General features: G+C 42.0%; 1 protein-coding gene across 1 annotated transcript; it reads right to left on the reverse strand.

Annotated features, from left to right (window-relative positions):
• Nucleotides 1–11,019: 11,019 nt before the first annotated feature.
• Nucleotides 11,020–11,955, reverse strand: LOC141082748 (olfactory receptor 12D1-like). Its single transcript, XM_073566665.1, has one exon. It carries the CDS (start codon nucleotides 11,953–11,955, stop codon nucleotides 11,020–11,022), a length of 936 nt encoding a protein of 311 aa, XP_073422766.1.
• Between the last annotated feature and the right edge of the window lie 2,435 nt (nucleotides 11,956–14,390).

The following is a 14,390-nucleotide window of genomic DNA, read 5'->3' on the forward strand; positions in this document are numbered from 1 at the left end:
TGTGTATCCCACAGCCCTGGGGGTGATTCACATGCGACTGGTGTCCCCATTGCTGTTCCCTCTCTTTGTTTGTACCAAGAATTGCCAAATCTAAAAGCAGAATGAACATTAACACCTCACAAATTAAATTGACAGTACCAATGTCTTTACCCGTGCTAATGACGATCTGCTTGATTGATTCGACCCCCAAGTCATCAGGAATCCTCATATAGAGGCTCTCAACATCAATTGAGGCCACATGAAAGTTGTCCTGCCAATCAAAATTATTTATTATATTTAACAAATCTTTGGAATCTTTCACATATGAGGGAATTTCTCGGAGCAGGGGGTGTAATAATCAATCAATATACTGAGACAGGGGCTCTGTGAGCGACCCTATCCCAGAAACGGTGGGGCGACCAGGTGGATGAGATGTAGATTTATGCACCTTCGGGATGTGATACCAATGGGGCTTCCGAGGGAAGTCAGGTAATAATTTTTCTGCTTTTGGCCTAGACAAAACATTGCTCTCAACATGTTTACGTAAAAGAGACCGCAAATTCTCTTTGAACTTATCAGTTGGATCAAAATTCAATGTAATATATGTTTGAGTGTCCGACAACTGCCTTTTAGCCTCAGTCAAATAAAAATCTTTAGTAAGGAGGACAACATTGCCCCCCTTATCGGCTGAACAGACTATCACATCTGACCAACTCGGAATTTCTTTTATTGCATTTTTTTCCTGTGAGGACAGATTAGGAAAGTGATGTTGGTAAGTTAATGCTTCCAGGTCCTTGATGACCTGCAGTTCAAAAACATCCACCAAATTACCAGGAGAGGTTGGTGGCATATAGGTAGATATACTACCTCCCATAAAGGGTTGAACCATAACTTCCCTCTCTAAATCAAATTCCTCTTGATTCATGTTGATTCCTAATAATTGTAAGGCATCTTCCCTGATATCCGCTAAAGCCTCTGTACCTGCCATGAAACCCAAGGGGCCAATAACACAAGGAATTTCACCTGGAAAGGAAAGAGTGTTAGTAGAATTCGCTGACATATAAGCCTTATGTAGATGTATTTTTCTCAAGGCTTTAAATAAATCGAATTTGAAGTCCACCATGTTGAAATCTGTGGGTATACAAAAATGTAAGCCTTTTGTCAAAATAGAAAGATGTGAGTCATTCAGTTCATCATTAGTTAAATTAATAACCAAATTCTCTGGCGACTGTAATGGGTCTACGGTCTCCAAGAGACCTGTTTCCTCTTTTTCTGATTGCTACCTCTGAAACATTCTCCTTCTGCCCCCTTGGCGCACCCTGCGCCTAAAGGGGTCCCCGACGTGGAAGCACGTTGTAGAATGTCCCTATTATCTGATGGAATGGAAGATTCCTCATTGGCACTGGAGTCTGAGTCCGTGGTTAGATAGTCCTTCTTGTTAGTATAGCGGGACTTAGATTTTCCTTTTAAGACACGATTTAAAAAAAAAAAACGATTCTTGTTCTGCGGTAATTTGTTTTTATCCCACGTGAATACTTGACCAGTTTCAAAATCATTTTTGTCTCAGATGAACTTGTCTCTTTTTCTGTGTTTTATTTCTGTTTGCAAAATAATCAATTTAGTGTCCAATTTTTTATGTAGAACCGTCCATTGATTCTTTGTCAATCTGGTTTATAATTCCTCTTTCGTTTTGTTTAATTCTGCTTTAACTTTTTCATAATTCTCTTTATTTTGTCGCAAAACCAAATTCAGTAGATCTTGAGAACATTTCAATAAGATCTTATTCCATTCCTCTGAAAACTGGGTATTATCTTGGAATTGTGACATGGGTTTGAATACCCTCAGGCCCCGAGGGACCCTTCCACAATCTATGTAGGATTGTAGAGAATTATTTGTCCAAAAAAAATTGATTTCTCTTTCAGCTATGTCTTGTAGCTTGTATTCTAGTGTCTTTGTGCTGAAGGATTGGACGTTGTCCAGATTTCACACTCTAAAAAATAAGAGTTAACATCCTCCCAGCCTGCTAACAATCCATTTGAAAGAGGTAGGTCGTCTGATTCCATTGTATATAAATGAGCCAGATAAAGTAGTCACTGTGGTGTGGACCTCTCCACCTCAGGAAGAAGAGATTCAAATTTCTCCATGTAGCATGGGTCTAGAAGAGTGTAGTAACAGTACTATTTTTTGTCCAAGATGAATGTAACTCAAGAGTCACAGGAAAGGTAGCAATACATAAAGTCAGCCATATGTGTAAAGCTCCAAATAGCGAACACTTTCTTGTCTCCACGATGAAGACTACACTCCATCTCCTCCTCCCTCTCTTCCTTCTCATTCTCATCATAAGCCCATCTATGTAGGAGAGACAGGACGATTGTTGTGTGGCTACAAACTGTTATTCTAGCCACCAGCTCTTGTTCCTCCTCCTCAGCATCCACATTTTCATCATAACCCAATCCGCGCTGAGTAGATGAAGCTGGGATGGCTAGAATCTCTCTGTGTTATGTTTTCCTCCATCCCCACCTGGTCTGCATGCAAAGCTTCATGTTTAAATGTGAGCACCGAATTATTACGTAGGCACAGAAGTGGGATTGTTGCGCTGACTATGGCATCATTGCCGCTCACCATATTTGTGGAGTCCTTGAAGTATTGGAGAACCTTACAAAAATGTCAGACATTCATGCCCACGCTTCAGTTATGTGCGGAGACTGACCAGAATACCGATGGGCGTGTTGGAGCTCGTACTCAAACACTGGACTCTTCTGCTCACATAGCCTGGCCAGCATGTGCAGTGTGGTTGTGGTGCCCCTGAGGCTCAGTCGCCACAGAGGTACTGCACCTTCTCCGAACGAGGCTCACCCAATGACAGTATCGGGTGTGAGGCAGTGGTGGCCGCTGCATCGGGTGTATGAGCAGGGGCGGCCTGGGAGCGAGTGGCCTCTCCTCCCCCTGTTCTTCTGACTTCTCCTCTCTTTTCATTATGGCGCTCTGGCGTTCTACTCCCCGCCTTGGCCCTTTTCGCACCACTGGCTTCTTCTGCCCCTCCTTCCGGGGGCGGCGTCTTCTTCCAGCGCCTCCATACCAAGCCAGCATACAAACCCCTTGGGGGGTGGGCCATGTTGCTGTCACATAGTAATTCATGCAGGGAAAGCCCAAGACTCTTCGCGGTCTTTTCCTAGGACCTCCCATCTCTTCACGCCCTTCTTCTCCACACCAGCGGCCATTATTAATATTCATGTCACAGTCTATTAAATTGGGTCTTCTGCACATTTTCAAAAGTTCAAAGTCCAACAAATCTCAGGCACACAGAACCCGATGCCATCGTGTCTCGTCATCCTGTTTGTGACGCCAAGTTGGGTCGCCCTCCCAGGACTGTGGGGTACTCGGTACCGGGCCGGTGTCAGGGGAATGTGTCACAGCACCGGTGACCCAGTCCGTGGACCTGGGCGCCCAAGTAATGGGGGAATGTAAATGGTGGAATGTAGTTAATGGAATAGTTTGTGACGCCACCTGTGGTGTTCGGCAAGTAGGATGTTAGGCCGACGCTGCATGCAGATCCTCTGGGGCTGGTGGTGTGTTGCAGCCTAGATGGTGTAGCTCCCCACAGGTGAAGCTGCAGCCCAGGGCAACGTGGATGAATGGAAGAGGAGAGGTGCAGGAGGTGTGGAGAATGGTACCCAGCTATAGTGGTGCTGAATGTGTTAGCACACAAATGAATGGTGGACACCGGGGCTTGTAGTTCCAAAGCTTTACTCACAGTCTGTTGTACACACACACAGGTGCCTGCCTCCGGGCCGTGTCCTCCGGGTCAGAGACTCAATCAACCTCCGGGCAAGTTAGGATTCTCCACTCCAACACTCCGCCAACATATACCTTTCTGAACGACTCCTCTATAGCGCCTTAAAGTGTGAAGATCTCCTAGTACTGAGTTACACTGGAGTTCCTCCTGTCCGATGTTCCCAACAACTCTACTTGTACGGCAGACAGCTGTAGCCTGCTTCGGAGACTCCCTTCTCCTGAGTCCTGGCTCTCTATCCAATTGCTGTTGAGCCCCAAGTCTTAGGTGGGAGTAGTGCATTTACAGCCAACTACTCCACCGGTGTCTGCTGCAGAACCATAAGTGTCCATACAACCTTGCGCTGAGAACCTATAGGCAGGGTTCCTCCTCTAACCCACATCCTCTCTGTTCTCTCTACTCCTTCGTTCCGTACTTGTCTTTCTTTCTTATGGAAGCTTAGATTTCAGTTCTACGTCTTTCTCCTTCTTTTCCTTTCTCGTGCCAGCTGGCTCAGATCACTGAGGCAGCTGCAGCACTCCTTCCTCCATCCCTTCTTCCAGGGATCCTCACTTCTGTCTGAGGGACTTCCTACCCGACTGACCTTCTGTCAGACTGATCTGTCCTCCTTACACTTTCCCACTCTTTTATGTATCTTAACTCCACCCACCTCCCAGCATGTCCAGTGTTCCAAGCAGGGAACCACCAAAGGTGCTCTGCTACCCTCTGAGCAAGGAGCCACAATGTAGTTGTGCAGAACTACCCTGTTGTGTGGGGTGCAAGTGTTGGAGTGTGGAAAGGAGTTCCCAACTTACCCGGATGGTGGGGCACTACACCTTAGGAGAAGGTGCAGTACCTCTGTGGTGACTGAGCCTCAGGGGCGCCACATGGTTACAGTGTGTGGTGACATCACACACCAGTTGCTGAGCTGATCCTTGTATGCACTGTTGCAGCACTGCACTGCCAGAACAGTGGCAGCTGTAGCCAATTTTTGGAAATGACCATTGAGTCGGTATACCTTGACTGGAATGTCTGTGAAATCTGAGTATGTTTTTCGAAACCGCTGAACTACAAAATTGAGCACATGTGCCAAGCTTGGTACTTTTGTGAGCTTGCAAAGCTCCACTGCACCCTCAGGTTATGCTCATTATCACACACAACCATGCCTGGTTGGTGGTTCAGTTGCAAAAACCACAGATATGTCCGGTCTATTATTCCTTTAAATAACTCTGCAGTGGTTTGCGGTTTGTCTCCTAGACAAATTAGTTTCAGCAGAGCCTGTTGACGCCTCACTGAGCCATTGCTGTATAGCCTCCAGCTTCCGGCTGATATGGAGATAGTGCTTTGAGATAGCACATCGGAGATGGAGGATGAGGAGGAGCTGAATGGGGGCAGGAACGGCTGTAGGAGGTGAAGGAAACTCTGATTGAATTAGCGCCAGTAATCTTCAGCGTTGGCAGCATATGTGCAATGCCAGGGTGTGACTCGGCCCCAGCTTCCACAATGTTCACCCAGGGTGCCATCAGGAAATGTAATATCCCTGGCCAAAAGCTCTTGTCTACGTGTCGGTCATTAAGTGAACAATCCCAGCAATTGCGTTTGTAAGGGCACAGCTGTTGTTACTAGGGATGAGCTTTCCGATATTGAAATATCGGAAATCGGCCCAATATTTGCTATATCACAATTCCGATTTCCGATTCCGATATTTTTTTCACACCGGAAATCGGAAAGCAGAAGAAGACTAAGCATGGTTTAAAGGGAGTGTATCGGTTCCTCCACGTGGTGCTCCTGGAAACTCCCTGCAAAGCAAGGTGAGCTGAACGCAGACACATGTCAGTCAAAGGGCATATTGACACCACCACTGGCAGTTTTAATTTAATAATGTAAAATCACTAACCCTAACCCTAACTATCCCTAACCCCTAACCCTTAACCCTTACCACTAACCCTAACCCTAACCCCTAACACTTACCTTAACCCTACTAACCCTAAACCCTAACCCTAGCCCCTAACCCTGCTAACCATAAGCATAGCCGTAACCCTAACCCTACTAACCCTAACCCCTAACCCTAACCCTACTAATCATAAGCATAACCCTAAACCCTAACCCTACTAACCCTAACCCTACTAACTATAAGCATAACCCTAACCGTAAACCCTGACTCTACTAACCCTAACCCCTAACCCTTACCCTAACCCTACTAGCCCTAACCCTACTAATCCTAACCCCTAGCCCTAACCCTATTAACCCTAACCCCTAACCCTACTAACCATAACCATAACCAAAACCCCTAACCCTAATAACCCTAACCCTACTAGCCATAAGCATAACCCTACTAACCCTACCCCTACTAACCATAAGCATAACCCTAACCCTGACTAACCCTAACCCCTAACCCTTACCCTAACCCTACTAACCCTAACCCTACTAACCCTAACCATAACCCTAACCCTAAACCCTAACCCTACTAACCTTAACCCCACTAACCATAAGCATAATCCTAACCCTAACTAATCCTAACCCTAAACCCTAACCCCTAACCCTACTATCCATAAGCATAACCCTAACCCTAACTAACCCTAACCCCTAACCCTTACCCTAACCCTACTAACCCTAACCATAACCCTAACTAACCCCTAACCCTACCCCTACTAACCCTAACCCTAAACCCTAACCCCTAACCATAACCCTACTAATCCTAACCCCTAACCCTAACCCTAACTATCCCTAACCCTTAACCCTTACCACTAACCCTAACCCTAACTAACCCTAACCCCTAACACTTACCTTTACCCTACTAACCCTAAACCCTAACCCTAGCTCCTAACCCTGCTAACCATAAGCATAACTGTAACCCTACTAACCCTAACCACTAACCCTACTAATCATAAGCATAACCCTAAACCCTAACCCTACTAACCCTAACCCTACTAACTATAAGCATAACCCTAACCGTAAACCCTGACTCTACTAACCCTAACTAACTCTAACCCCTAACCCTTACCCTAACCCTACTAACCCTAACCCTAAACCTACTAATCCTAACCCCTAACCCTAACCCTACTAACCATAACCCCTAACCCTAATAACCCTACTAACCATAAGCATAACCCTACTAACCTTAGCCCTACTAACCATAAGCATAACCCTAACCCTGACTAACCCCTAACCCTTACCCTAACCCTACTAACCCTAACCCTACTAACCCTAACCATAACCCTAACCCTAAACCCTAACCCTACTAACCCTAACCCCACTAACCATAAGCATAATCCTAACCCTAACTAACCCTAACCCTAAACCCTAACCCCTAACCCTACTATCCATAAGCATAACCCTAACCCTAACTAACCCTAACCCTTACCCTAACCCTACTAACCTAACCATAACCCTAACTAACCCTAACCCCTAACTCTAACCCTACTAACCCTAAACCCTAACCCCTAACCATAACCCTACTAATCCTAACCCCTAACCCTAACCCCTAACCCTACTAACCATAACCATAACCCCTAACCCTAACCCTACTAACCATAAGCATAACCCTAACCCTACTAATCCTAACCCTACTAACCATAAGCATAACCCTAACTAACCCTAACCCCTAACCCTTACCCTAACCCTACTAACCCTAACCATAACCCTAACTAACCCTAACCCTACTAACCCTAAACCCTAAACCTTACCCTACTAACCATAAACCCTAACCCTACCCCAACTAATCCTAACCCAAAGAAAAAACACCGCTGTTAAGAAGATGGTGACCAGTTTTCCTGCTACAGCTTTTGCTCTGTGCATTTTTCTAGCGATTTGTTTGCTCCTCTGCCTCTGCAAACTCCTTCCCCATTATCCTGAGGTGTTTCCCCTCCATTTTATACATTATATAGCACTGTAGTGGTCATTTTGTAATTCCGATTTTTTTCTCCCATTGACTTGCATTGATATCGGAAATCGGAAATTCCGATATCCGATATTTTTTCAATATCGGAAATCGGAATTCTGATACGATATTGGGCAATATCGCTCATCCCTAGTTGTTACTGGACACATGCTGGTACAAGTCAGGGACACAACACAGAGGGAAAATGTGGCAGCTAGGGGGATGGCTGCCGCCATGTATCGGCAGGAATACTCCATGTCAACAAGCAAAGCAGCAATATTTAATGGCAAGCAACCGGGAAATGTGTCCATTTATCATTTGGGCCTGTGAATGATTGGCTGCAAACTTTCTCTTTTTTACCAAGGCCTGGGGTAGGGACAGCTGAACACTGTGCTGGGACAAGGATTTCGAATTGCCTGATGATGATAAATCAGAATGTACAAGGATAGGTGCTTGGCAGGAGACATCTGCAAAAGTGTTCTGGACAGGAGATTGGGGAGCACCTAGCATATGGGAAGAGGAAGTGGTGTCACCTGATGGCATAATCATGGACACAGGCATTCAGTCCACTGAGTCGTGTGCATAGATGTCATATGCCTTATCATACTGGTAGTTGTTAGGTTCTTAGTGGTCAGCCTATTGCTGATTTTGAAAAAAAATTATACTATTGCTGATCTTGGCATGGCACAGGTTGCAAATGGTTATTTTATTTGTCTCAGAACTCTCTTTAAAAAGTATCAGACTGGTAAGCACCGAACTCTTTGAAGGATAAATTCACGAGTGCCAGTGCTTTCCAGTTGCCTGCCATTGCCCTTTGGTCACCCCACTGCCTCTTCCTGTCTGTTTTGGTGCTGCCAATCCCTACCCTTTAGCACTTCTGGCCTCACTCTGCATGCCTGCTTCACCAGATTCGGTCGGTGACTTTGTCATCCAGCACCTCGTATTCCACCACCTCTTGACTTTGTGACTTAACAACAACAAGACTCAGAGACATCTTTCTCCTTCTCCCAAATATTTCATTCCCACCATGATATTCTTTTGACGGTGTCTGATGTAAGTTTTGTGCATTACTAAACTGCATGTCCTTCTGTCCCTCTTGGAGCATGCAGGTTGAGAGTTAACAATCAAGAAACATTGTTGTAAAGAGCTCCTCGGAGTGTCCTAGTGTGGGATCACTAGTCTCCTAGGACTGAACATGGTTGGGGAAGAAGGTTCAGGCTGAGGATTATGTGATCCAGACTTTAAGCTTGTGAAACTGGATCGTGTGGAAGATTGGGTAGTGATGCCAAGCCTGTGGGAAGCATTATCTTCTATCTGTTCACACTGCTTTGACTTCAGAAGTGGTGTGCCGTGTCTTCCTGCAAAGTGGAACAGGAACCTATGTGTTGTGGGAGGGCGTGGTTCTTATGCTCCAGCAACAGGCGTAGTCTCATCTGCCACTTTAATTAATGCTCGTATCTTCCATTGGGCAGTTGTGATAGTGACACAAATATTTTGTGAATTTACAGATTCAAGCATAGATGACAAATGTGCATCAGCTCCAGCATGTGTAGTTAGGATTACCAGGCACCATTAATGGAGCCATCATTTGAAACGTCTGCAGTGTTGAGTACAGCTAAGTCCTTATCGCGGCTTTCTTGATTTGCTTCTTCCATTATGCAATATTTCAGATTTTATGGAAATCAACAAAGCCGTATTTCATATTTGAATATACCATGGTATTCATTAAAATCATTGTGTTGTCTATGCGATGCATGGATGTGCCATATTCTCCAGGGCTAGAAATGCTCTTTACTACTGATTTCTATTGTGGCTTGGTGAGATTTATAGATTTGCCCCTTTTTATTGGACCAAAATCACCTAATGTGGTAAAATATGAGACAACTCATAAATCATGAATTTTTACTTATTTATTTATTTTTAAAATTTTGTTAACTATTTAGAACAATGTTTTTATTAACTTTTACCCATCTGAAATATCACTTAAATTTCCTTTATAAGTCATTTTTTTTTGCATTTACTTATCGTTTCCTTTTCATAATGACATCCAGTATGATTAAGAGTGAAATTTACTTGTCTAGAAAATGTAATTACTACTTTGTTTGCTTTTCAAATTTCCAAATTTCCTTTAAGTATTTTAGACAGAATGAAAAATATTTGAAAAAATATATATCAGGAAAATAGGAAAGGAAATAGGTAAATCACACAATTGCAAGAATATAAGCATACATTACACTGTCAAAAACATTATCTTTTTGGGAAATAAGTATCAATTCAAAATGTTACATAAATGCTATAATTTGTTTATGATAATTCAGAGTAGGAGCTAAGCCTCCTTTCATTGGTAGCAAATATTCAGTTGGTATCCATTGTGAGACAGTGACCGCTATTGTTGTAAATGGCTGGTATGTGTCACAGAGGAGGTCGTCTGCACCGTAAGCCTGAAATGTTGCTCTGGGACCTGTAGTTCTACGAGCCTTGTTTTTGTTTATAAGGGGGCTTGGAGCATGCAGGTTGAGAGTTAACAATCAAGAAACATTGTTGTAAAGAGCTCCTCGGAGTGTCCTAGTGTGGGATCATGAGTAACAAGTAGTAGATTACGCATTTCGAACGATAGCTTGTTCTTTTTCAGTTTCAGTAGTAATCTACTACTTGTTACTCATGTGAACACACCATTTTTTGCTCTGTTTTGGACTTGTTTTTAACAATAAATTGGACTTGAATTTGCAAAGCTGGACCTTTTTTCTTTTTCCTTGGTTACTGCGTGAAGACTGCACGTGGTCCGGGCTATCCACTACACATGCCTTCAGGTGAGCTGGCTTCTTTTTCTCTTTTTGAATGTTTTCAGCATATATAAAGACTGCAATCTAATGTTATGTGTCACAGAGTAAAACTGTAAAAGAGACATTGGCATGGCATGCGGTCATTAAAGCTGTGTACTATGAAGAGCTATGGACTAATTTTTAGGTCTGTGATGTGTAACATGGCCTACGGTGGCTTATGCTGAGTCTAAATAAACCACATGGACTGTTTAAGTGGAAAAACATTCCTGTGTACCTTCATCCCATTGCCAAGCTAGTGTGCCCAACACATTCAGTAAGCGCTGCTCTACACCGTATCCCAAAATGTAAATACAATGGCCAAGTGGGAGTGCATGCTGGCATTCCTCTGGTCTTTATGTCGTCATTTCCTACTTAATTTTTATAGTGTCCTATAAAGAGTGAAATTCCAAGTAGTGACAATTTTTTCTTTTTTTTTAACTTTAAATATTTAAAAATTCTAATGAAACTGAAAATTTCTACTTGTATAGTATTTTAGCCAATGACTAAATGAACAAGTTATTCCTATTAAATAAAATATACAGTATGAGAAAACATCCTTCTTGTGGTCAAAAAGTTAAATTGTTTACAAATATTTTCTTCATGGCTTTTTTCATATCTTTGTTCCTTAGCGTATATATTATTGGATTTAAGGCCGGAGTTATCACAGTGAACAGAACAGCAGCTGCTCGGTCTTGATCTAAAGAGTCTTGTGTTGACGGTCGCATATAAGTAAAAATAGCTGTTCCATAAAGCAAAAAGACAACAATAAGATGGGCGCTACAGGTAGAGAATGCACGCTTTCGACCTTCAGAGGTCCGTATCTTCAGCAGAAATTTGCTGATAAAAACATATGAGAGGAGAGTTAGTAGTAAAGTCAATGTGGCCAATGTTCCTGTAACTCTTGTGAGAAGTTTGAGATTGAGAGAAGTATCAGTACAGGCCAATTTCAGCACTGGTTTAATATCACAGAAAAAATGTTTTACCAAATTTGGCCCACAAAATGGTAGCCTTGCTGTCATCACCGTATGTAACAGGGAATGAAAATATCCAGTAATCCAAGAGCTGAACGACAAGCGCCGACATATTCTAGTATTCATGATTGTCGAATAACGCAATGGATTGCCAATGGCAACATATCGATCGTATGACATTGCTGTTAGGAGCATCACTTCAGTGCTTCCCAAAAAATGGAAGAAATGCATCTGGGAAATGCAGCCAGCAAAGGAGATGGTCTTTTCCAAGGCCAAAAAGTCTCTTAGCATCCTAGGAACAACCACTGAAGAATAACAGATGTCTAGAAATGACAAATGCCACAAAAAGTAATACATTGGAGTATGGAGGCTGGTGTCTATCACAGTGATAACCATAATTGAAAGGTTGCCTACAAAGTTGATTATGTAAAACATCAAGAAAAATATGAAGAAAATCACTTGAATACTTCTTAAATCAGTCAAACCAAGTAAGACAAATTCAGAAATGGAGGTGTAATTTGCCAATTCCATTCCAGTGTTTAGGTAAGATAATACTGGAAGAAAAGAATGCCATAGAAATCAATCAGATTTTCACATATATACAGTGAAGTTTGAAAATTTGTGAATCTTTCAGAATTTACCATATTTCTGCATATCTGGCAAGTGCATGAGGTTTTCACACAAGTTTTGAACCAAATCAAACTTATTAGTCAAAATTATTAGACTTTGTCATTCTGTCATTGTGGCATAAGTATGAAAACCTCTAGGATTAGCAGATAATATGAATTAGACATTAGAGTCTGGTGTTTTCAATCAATACAATGATATTCAAGTGTCATAATATGATCTGTTTTAGTTAAAGAATAAAGTCTGATCTTCACAACACATGATTATAATAACATATCACAGCACAAGCAAAGGAGATTTCTGTGCACCTTATAAGAAGAGTTGCTAATGATCATCAGGAAGGTAAAAGTTACAAATCTATAGAGTAGGACTCCACCAATCCATAGTTAGACAGATTGTGCACAGATAGGGGAAGTTCAAGACCATAATTAACCTTCACAACAGTGTCTCAAAAAGATCTCAAGGTCACAAAAGTACTTAAGATAACATCTAAGCAACTAAAGTCCTCTGTCACATTAGCTAATGTTAAGGAGTCGACCATTCTGAGGACACTGAACAACAATGGTGTGCATAACAGGACTACAAATAGAAAGCTGCTGCTCTCCAAAACGAACATTGCTGCCTATCTGCAGTTTGCTAAAGATCACGAGTCAAGCTAGAAGGCTATTAGAGCAATGTTTTGTGTACGGATGGGACCAAAATAAAGCTTTTATTTTAAATGTGTAGTATTATCTTTGGCCTTTAGAAATACCCTGGTTTAGGGAGAGAGGAAAAAAATACAAGTGTGGCGCTTCCTCTGAGCTTAATACGTTTTACCAGCAGTTGAAAAATTCTTTTAGTTGTGGCTATGCTCACTTTCAGTCAGTAGGAAATGCACAATGAGATTCTCAAGGAATCAATTCTTTAGGCACCTCTCATCCGTGTCTTGTATAATCCAATAAGGTGTGCAGCTCACTTTGGAGAACTATGGGTTGATCCTGTTCCACATTTGCTTGAAGTTTCTCTTTACTTAGCATTATCTTTGGCAAAATATATAGCTATAGAATATAGAGGTTATCCCATAACACCCAACAGTCCAGAAGACAAGGTAGCCCAGGATCACAGCCATATACATACATGAGATACGCAAGGCATAAGAATGTGCAATATTCCATTGGCTGTTGCTGGACAAAGGGCAGCCTAAACTTTTTAGAATGTCTCTGTTTCCACTTAAAACATGGAATAAAAGAATGAAAGCAAATGAAAGTTATGAGAAATATTTGCTTTTCTTTGAAGATCATCCATTGGTCAATTCCTACACTAACAAATAATCTTTACATTAGCAGCGCATGTATCTATCAGCACATATTCTATGTTGTAGAATTGTGGACTATATTTTCAACTAGAAATATCCAGGTTCATTGAATGTGTGTTCTTCGGAACTCACCTTCACCTTCTTGCCACCTTTAAGTTTTGTTATTTCTTGTTTGTAGTTTTGGTAATTTCTGTATTACATCAAGGAAATTTGTCAGGTAATATTGTGGCATTTTATTCTGTATAATGTAGAAACCATGATTCGCAAGCCATTAAATACTGTTGGATGTCTCAGGAGTGTAGATTAAAAGGACGTTTTCATGAAGCAACAGGACACAGTAGGAATAAAATAAATTGTGTCATAGAATAAAATAATTATTTTAGGTATTTAAAAAAATATATTCGATATTCATTAAAGAAAAATTCAAGTGGTATTATAGGTTTTTAAAATGCTAAAATCTATTAAGTAGGCATACCATTAATTTTGAAAGACAAACTAATAATAATTTTTTATACGTGCTGCAGCTTAATTTTTCTAATAAAAAGCCCCCCAACAACCTTCCATTTGTCTCCCATTACCTAAAGTGGTTCTCAAACTAAAATAAATTATACATATATGTATTTGGAAAGTTACATACAGTAACTTAATATATACTGTATGTTTTGTGCCGGGTTCTTGGATCATGAGCTATCACCTCTGGTTGTGGTTCTGTGCTTAACAGAAGACACAGTTTAATGTGTGAGAATGTAACCAGTGCTGTTAATGAAGGAGTTTGGCTATTTATTTCAATAGATAAGTCAGCCTCTTCTTTCTCCTTACCAATGCATTTACAGATATTGGGCTGACTTAGCTCTTGAAAAACTCTCACGGTGCTAGGGGGGATCTCACCAAGGTCACCGCAGTTCAGCTCTGCTGGGAACGGAGCCTCAGTGACCAGACGTAACCTCAGTGATGTCACCACTGGTCAATGAGGCTCCGCTCGCAGTAGTTCATTCCACAGTGGTTCTCAGCCTGGACGGTTGCATCTTGGCAGGACAGGTATGGT

Source organism: Dendrobates tinctorius, unplaced genomic scaffold, assembly GCF_039654945.1.
Source record: "Dendrobates tinctorius isolate UK_male_01 unplaced genomic scaffold, ASM3965494v1 ptg000019l, whole genome shotgun sequence".
Classification (NCBI taxonomy): Eukaryota; Metazoa; Chordata; class Amphibia; order Anura; family Dendrobatidae; genus Dendrobates; species Dendrobates tinctorius.

Bases quoted from the DNA above. Each gene is read 5' to 3' on its own strand.
- LOC141082748 (XM_073566665.1), bottom strand. From the start codon at position 11,955: ATGGAATTGGCAAATTACACCTCCATTTCTGAATTTGTCTTACTTGGT.